Source organism: Mus pahari, chromosome 3 (assembly GCF_900095145.1).
Source record: "Mus pahari chromosome 3, PAHARI_EIJ_v1.1, whole genome shotgun sequence".
Taxonomy (NCBI): Eukaryota; Metazoa; Chordata; class Mammalia; order Rodentia; family Muridae; genus Mus; species Mus pahari.
In genome coordinates this window covers 142,706,444-142,714,086 of record NC_034592.1, presented here as the reverse complement: position 1 = coordinate 142,714,086, position 7,643 = coordinate 142,706,444, and the positions used below count along the sequence as shown (strand labels likewise).

The window sequence follows — 7,643 nt, the reverse complement described above, 5'->3', positions numbered from 1 at the left end:
TTGGTCTCGGCTCCGAGCCTCGGAGTTGTAAGGTTTCCACACGACTGGCAAGTGAAAGGTATTCCGAGCCTTTGGGCCGACTCTTTTTGTTTGTTTGTTTATCTTCTTTGGGAGCGTTTTGGGGGTGGGGGGCGAATGCACGGAGAGACTACTGGAGCTCTGTCTTCTGAGCTCAATCACTGAACCGGCTAAGAGAGGAACAACGTCTCTTGACCGGAGGAACCTTCCTAGAGGTTAAGAGTTAGATCTGAACAGAACTCTTGGAGCCCCAACCCCGCCCTCCGCCACCGCATACATCAGCGCAGACAGACCTACAGAAACACAGCCACGCACGACACACATTCATTCGGCCCGCGGCGCCGAGGACACACGGAGCGTCGCCCACTGGGCGGGGGCCGCTTGGGAACAAAGGGCCAGGGAAGCGACATCCCGGGCGCTTATTCTGAGCCTACTTGGGGGTGACACGGGCCGAGGGTGGGAGTGTAAAGAGTATGTAGGGAGGCGTGAGTGCAGACAGGGGGGTGGGAACGGCGGCTTGGTCCAGAAGTGGGGCGCGCACTGAAGGCAAGCGTGCGGGAACCTCGACTCAGAGGGTGTGGGGGGTTGGGACCAGGCGGTCCGTCCCACTCGGCAACAGCCCTCCTCCAGGCCTCAACGGCTTCGGGGCTCCTCCGGCCTCCAGTCAGCTGACGCGGGGGGCGGGGGAGCTGTCAGGCACGCCCCGCCCAGCGTCGCTGGGCCGCGGGGGCCGTGCAGCCATTGGCCAACACGCCGGGCCGCTTGGGCCCCCGCGCTCCAGTGACATCAGGAAGCGATAAAAGGCGGCGGCGGCGCCAGCTCCTGCACAGCTGCACCGCCGGGCTGCGAGCGGCTGCAAGCGAGAAAGCCCTAGAGCCAAAGAGCCGGAGAGCGAGCGGCGGGCGCTTGCCCCGCACCTCCCCTCTGCCCCTGCGCGCACCTCGCCGGCTTCTCTACCCTGCCCCGGCTCGACCTGACTCGTTCCCGGCGCGCTCGCAGCCCCAAGCTCCGGGGCAGCTCAGGCAGCCTCGGGAGGACTCTCCGGCGCGCCGCCGCGTCCCCAGACAAAGGCTTGGCCGGCGGCCCCGGCCCGCTGCGCCCTCGGCTCCCCGCCTCCCCGGCTTGCCGCTCTTCGCCCCCGCGTTTGGCTCGGCGCGTCCCGGCCGGCCGCAAAGTTTCCCCCGCGGCAGCGGCGGCTGAGCCTCGCTTTTAGCGATGGCCGCGGAGCTGAGCATGGGGCCAGAGCTGCCCACCAGCCCGCTGGCCATGGAGTACGTCAACGACTTCGACCTTCTCAAGTTCGACGTGAAGAAGGAGCCACTGGGACGTGCGGAGCGTCCCGGCCGGCCATGCACACGCCTGCAGCCTGCTGGCTCGGTGTCGTCCACCCCGCTCAGCACTCCGTGCAGCTCCGTGCCTTCTTCTCCCAGCTTCAGTCCGACTGAACCGAAGACCCATCTCGAGGACCTGTACTGGATGGCGAGCAACTACCAGCAGATGAACCCCGAGGCACTCAACCTGACGCCCGAGGACGCGGTGGAGGCGCTCATCGGTTCGCACCCAGTGCCCCAGCCGCTGCAGAGCTTCGACGGCTTCCGTAGTGCGCACCACCACCACCACCACCACCACCCTCATCCGCACCACGGGTACCCAGGAGCCGGTGTGACTCACGATGAGCTGGGCCCGCACGCTCACCCGCACCATCACCACCATCACCAAGCGTCGCCCCCGCCGTCCAGCGCCGCCAGTCCGGCGCAACAGCTACCCACTAGCCACCCGGGGCCGGGACCGCACGCAACAGCAGCGGCGACGGCTGCGGGCGGCAACGGTAGTGTGGAGGACCGCTTCTCTGACGATCAGCTGGTGTCCATGTCGGTGCGTGAGCTGAACCGCCACCTGCGGGGCTTCACCAAGGACGAGGTGATCCGCCTGAAGCAGAAGCGGCGGACCCTGAAGAACCGGGGCTACGCCCAATCGTGCAGGTATAAACGCGTCCAGCAGAAACATCACCTGGAGAACGAGAAGACGCAGCTCATTCAGCAGGTGGAGCAGCTTAAGCAGGAGGTGTCCCGGCTGGCCCGCGAGAGAGACGCCTACAAGGTCAAGTGCGAGAAACTCGCCAACTCCGGCTTCAGGGAGGCGGGCTCCACCAGCGACAGCCCCTCCTCTCCTGAGTTCTTTCTGTGAGTCCTGGCGGGTCCCGGCCCTCGCCCTTGCCCTGGCCCAGACTCCCTATTCTGTGCCCCTAGCCCTGGACTCCCTGTTCCTGCCATGGCCCGGGCCCTGACCTGTTTGACTTGAGCTAGAGGGAGGAAGGATGCGCGGGTCGCGGGAGTCGGGCGGGACCTCGGGCGGGCAGAGAACCTTGGCTAAGAAGAGGGCAGTGCAGGGCGGCGCAGCCTCTTAGACTTGGGCAGAGTTAGAGAGACCCGGGCGGGTGCGAGAGGTCCCGGAGTAACTTTTCTCCAAGCTGGAAGGCCGCGAGCCTTATTCCAAGGAGTCGCCAAGGCCGTCTGGACACTTCTGGCTCTGAGAACTTTGTGAGTGCCAGGGCCACCGCTTTGCAGCCCAGGACTCAGTTCGCCCCAGGAAGAGCAGAGGAGAGGAGAGGGACTCTGGAGTCCCCGTGGGCGCGAGGCAAGGCTGAGCTAAGGAAGGAAAAACAGACAGATCTGTCTGTCCAGAGTACGGAGAACACTGGCTCTCAGCCGGAGACGCGGGCCTCAGTTAGGACTTTCGGCGCGCGAAGGAAAAAAAAATCTCATCAGTTTTAATGCCTGCTCGATTATATAGAAAAATACGAAAATCTGCATTAAAAATATTAATCCTGCATGCTGGACATGTATGGTAATAATTTCTATTTTGTACCATTTTTCTTGTTTAACTTTAGCATGTTGTTGATCATGATTCATAACCCCCTTGTTTCTTTGGTTGAGAAGGGATGCAGTTCCTAAACTCCTGCGGCTGCGAGCGAGTGAGCTAGCTAGCGAGCAGAGTTTCAGTCGCCGGCCGGGCTTGTAAATTACCCGCCAGGCCAAACCACATTGAGAAGGTAGCAGCAAGCTGAGTCTTTGTTTGGGTTTATTATTATGCCATTTTTGTTTGTAAGTAAAAATAAAAGAAAGAAAGAAAAAACCCCACCAAGCCCAACTTCGTCCAGGGAATCCTTGGGATTTATCTCTTCGCTCCCTTCGTCCTTCCCACTTCAGTTTTAAGTTTTGTTGAGGGAAAAGCTAAGGGAGAGACAGTTGCGGAGATACACACCGTGCAGGAGCGTGTCCTTTATCATTGCTGGGTCTTGGGGCTAAATTGACACACACACACATCCACGACCGCTACTACACACACACACACACACACACACACACACACACACACACACACACACGAAGAAAAAAGACAGGCTTTGCGTCCAAAGAAGTCAACCCAGGGCTGGTTTGGAATCCCCTAGAAGGGCTCTAATTGCAAGCTCCCCCCCCCCCAGGGCTTAGGGTGAAAAGATTTCTTCGACCTCTTGCTACGTTTGTCAGTGATGATCTGAGCTCCCATTGAGCCAAAACAGCCATTCTTAGAATGTACTAGAAACCCACACATTGGCAACTAACGCTGCAATTCTCAAATGCGTCCTTTAGACCAGTGCATTATATGTTTCTCTGCTGTCTGGATAGCAGGGAGACTTAATGGTGGTGTTCAACTCCCTTCCGTTGTACAGTAGTTATAGGGGAGGTCTAGGTGTTTTTCTTTACTGTTACTTTCATTTCTGCGGGTCAGTAAAAGGATTCAGTTGCACTGACAAAAAAAAAAAAACCAAAATGAAAGCGTACTTTTTAAAAAAATTCCCACCTGAATTTGCTGGCGCTGCTGGCTGGATGCTTTTTTTGTTTGTTTGTTTGTTTGTTTTTGAGTTTGTATTAGTTGATAAAATTTACAGTAAATAACAAGATTGTATGAACCGCATGGTGCTTGCAGTTTTAAATATTGTGGATATTCGTCCTGCATCGGAAACGAGCTTTGGTTTTTACTGATTCAACTGTGTTGAAATCAAACTTGCCGCAACGCAACAGAAATTGTTTTTAATTTCATGTAAAATAAGGGATCAATTTCAACCCCCCTGCTTATGATATGAAAATATTAAAATCTAGTCTTATTGTAGTTTTAATTCAGACTGGTTTCTGTTTTTTGGTTATTAAAATGGTTTCCTATTTTGCTTATTAAAACCATGGAGATGGTGTTTATTTAGAGGTCTCCGTGTCTGCATGACTTTAACTCTTCTTGTTTCAAGAGTTGTACATCAAGTTTGGGACATTCTCTGGCAATGAATTCCAAACTCAGGGTGGGCAGACACCTCTCTCCAGGGTATGTGAACCTCAAATGTGTTCTCTGTTTTCCACCCTAGGTTTAAACCCCAGTCAAGAGTCCATCTGTACGCTGAGAGGGTGCATATCTGAAAGGGACACTCTACTGCGCTTTTGCATTCTGGCTTGGAGATCAGGACTGGGCTGCTAGCTTGCCTGCTGCTGGGGGTAGTGGCACAGGCCAGGAACCTAGAGTTGCAACCTGGCTGGAGGAAGCCAGGCCTTTTTTTTTTTTTTGTTTTTTGAGCCCGGGGCCAGCTAAGCTGTAGCCTTTGCTTTCTGGCCTGGGTGTTTGGGCACTGGGAAGCTGAGAGTCAGGTTGCTGGCTCTGAACTGGGGTTATGCCCTTCTTTTCCCAAGATGGATGGAATCAGGCGATACCTGACAATAGGTCTTGGGAAATAGGACCCTCTTGATAGTAAGCCTGTCCTTGGTTATTTCTTTCCAGGTTAGTATGTTCAGGATGCACGAGGCTATCAGCCCCATCAAACAAACAAACAAACAAAACATCGGGTACTGCATAGAAGAGTTTGGGTTTCAGCATCTCCTCAGATTAGAGGCCAGAGGGCTTTGAGTGACTTAGCCTCGTAGTTTTACCAGTAGTCTGAAGATTTCTGATGACAATAATGTGGAAATGGCCGTAGACCTTTCCTCTGTTGCCCCCACCCCTGTCCTTTGAAGGTCAGTACCTTGTAGTCCCATACTCCTGGCAGTCTCCTTGGGATCCTGTCTCTGATTTAAATGTCTTTAGGCTGACCTCTTTCTGTCTGTGGGGTAGAACACCTAGACCTTAGAAGAACCCTCCACTTTTGGCAATGCCTAGCTCTCTGTGGAGACTCCGTGAAGTCTCTTAGCCTCCATGCCGACTGACTCTATTCTGCCTTCAAGTTTTTGGTGTTAGAGTTCCTAAAATGGAATTTCAGCATCCAGAAGGGAAGATGTTATAGAGCCAAGCAGGAGAGCCCAGTGGGGAAGGAGTAAGGGGAAGCTTGGAAAGGGTCAACTGAAACTTGGAACAGGTTTTGACCTGGATCTCTGGCGACTGGGTTTGTGATTGGCATCTGAGGAAGAAGTTTGGGAACAACAACAACAACAACAAAAAAAGCCACCAAATAAACAGAGAACAAAGCAAAATTACAGCAACCACAATACACATCTATAGTACATTGTTGGTGTGATTTCAGTCTGTTTCCCCCAGTGGAAACATGGGTAGGCAGGGAAGGCATTGGTTTCCATTTGGGAAAAGGTTGATGAGCCCGTATATGTAGGTGTGATCCATTTGTAATTTTGTATGCAAGTGCCACTACAGGTACAGATGTGACTCCTTTAGGGAAAGAGGCCTCTATTGGAGTTAGAGGGGGTATCTAAAGAGACTGTACTGTGCAGGGCCCTGCAGTGATAAGAGGGGATAAAGCACTTCTGGTGGCAAAGACCTTAACTCTAGTGGTCTAATTCTGTCTAGAACCATTTGAAACGGACTGGCATTGTCCACTTCTGCCATTACCAAGATTTTAGGAAAGGTTGCAAATTCTAAAGCATTATCTTTGCGTGGAGTACAGAGACACTTAGACACACCCAGTGAGGTCACTATTACTGTACATCCAGAAAGGACATAGAGTGCCAGCAGTTTAGAGTGACCAGCCGCGTTTTGGAAATGACAGTCTCAGGTCACAGCTCTAGTGAGATGTTGACACACCAAGACAGGGGCACTCATGCCCCTCTCATTGATGGCACTAATTCACCCCTGGCAGGGCACATACAGGGAAAAGCTGGGTAGAGAGACAGCTTTTCGGAGAAGGCCAGAGCTTGTGCAGTGTATACTTCCTATAGTAGGCAGGCCCTCTACTCACAGCCCACGATTCCGACCCGCTAGGATGCCACAAACCCGGGAAAGGGGAACTGGATACTCTCAGGACTTCCGCGGCGCCCCAGGCGGTACTCGGCAAGCTTCGTCCTTCTTTTAGATTTCCATTTCTCCCTACTGCTCAAGGGCAGCTTGAGATCCACCACTCTCCCTAGGAAGAAAAATCCTCCCTGCACCTATATCTTCCAAGCTTCCACTGGTCCCATGTAGACAAGCCGGGTGTCTGCCGACCAGAGACTCACCGGAGACAGAAACGCACAGACCCCAACACTGGGAAGCACTCAGTGGCCACTCGTGGGTTCTGAGAATTGGACTCCATACTGGTTCAGCGTCTTTGCTGTGAGCAGCCGCAGCCCCTAGAGCCGACTGGGCTTGGTTGGCTTTCTATGTCAGGGGAATCTCACCAGCCTGAGCGACCTGGGACAGTCTCCGATGTCAAGTCCTTCAGCTCGGCAGGAAGGTGGTCAGGTGCCAGAGGTTCAAGCCAGTTTAAGTAACTTTCTCTATGTCTCTGTTTCTCTCTCCGGGTGTCTGTCTCCTTTTCCTCTCTTCCTTCTCCCTCTCCTTTCTCTTTACCTGCCCCTATTTTCCATTTCTTTAGCCTTCCCTTTCTAATTTTTTTTTCTTGTTTACTCCTCTGCCCTTTATCCCAGGACCGCGGGAAAGGCTACTCAGAGATGTCTAGAGCCAGGCAGGAGGAACGGGGGATAGAGCGGCTGGTCCGTAGCCTGGGAGTTATCACATTGATTTTCACCTGCACCGCTGCGAAGGGTCTGGGCTTCACTCTGCCCACTCCCGGGTTTCATTCCACCGTGTCCCTCACTGTGGTTGGCTGGGGACTGCAGGCTGTTACACAGGCTAGCCAGGGCTTGTTAAAATCTTAGTGAAAGTGAGCTCTGGGAAGACTGAAGCTGGTCTCAGATGCGGGTCCCTCTTGCAGTAACAGTAAGTCTTTGACACTTCTCTCTGCACAACCCCCTCTGTCTTGCCAGTCAGAGGTTTCCATTTCCCTTTTATGCTCTTATTCCCCTTTTAGGGGCCTTCTGTCCCAAAACTCATAGTGGAAGTTGTCAAAATCCACACCGTGTAGGTCACTAAGTCGACCACTTTGTGACCTAAGGGCTCTGTTTCAATCAAGAGACCAAGGCCCTACTCAAGTCACTCTCCCACACCCAGTCTTCAGTCCCCTACTTGTGGAAGGGGCCAGGAACCAGTAGGTTAGCGTTTGGAGATTCCCTTTTAGGCTTTCAGATGCAAAACTCCATTGTCTTCTGGGCCCTTCAATTTCCCAATAGGGATACTCTGAACCTGATTCTTTACCCTTCCTTGCCACCTGCATTCTGAAGGCCTGGCTGCTCAGCGTGGAGAGAGTGGCTCTGGCGTTAAGATTTATAATGTAAGGAAAT

The 7,643-nt window shown here is 53.4% G+C and overlaps 1 protein-coding gene across 1 annotated transcript; it reads left to right on the top strand.

Annotated features, from left to right (window-relative positions):
• The first annotated feature begins 785 nt into the window (after positions 1-785).
• On the top strand, positions 786-4,177 carry Mafb (MAF bZIP transcription factor B). Its single transcript, XM_021193001.2, has one exon. The coding sequence runs from the start codon at positions 1,234-1,236 to the stop codon at positions 2,203-2,205; it is 972 nt and encodes a 323-aa protein (XP_021048660.1). The 5' UTR covers positions 786-1,233; the 3' UTR covers positions 2,206-4,177.
• The last annotated feature ends 3,466 nt before the right edge of the window (positions 4,178-7,643 follow it).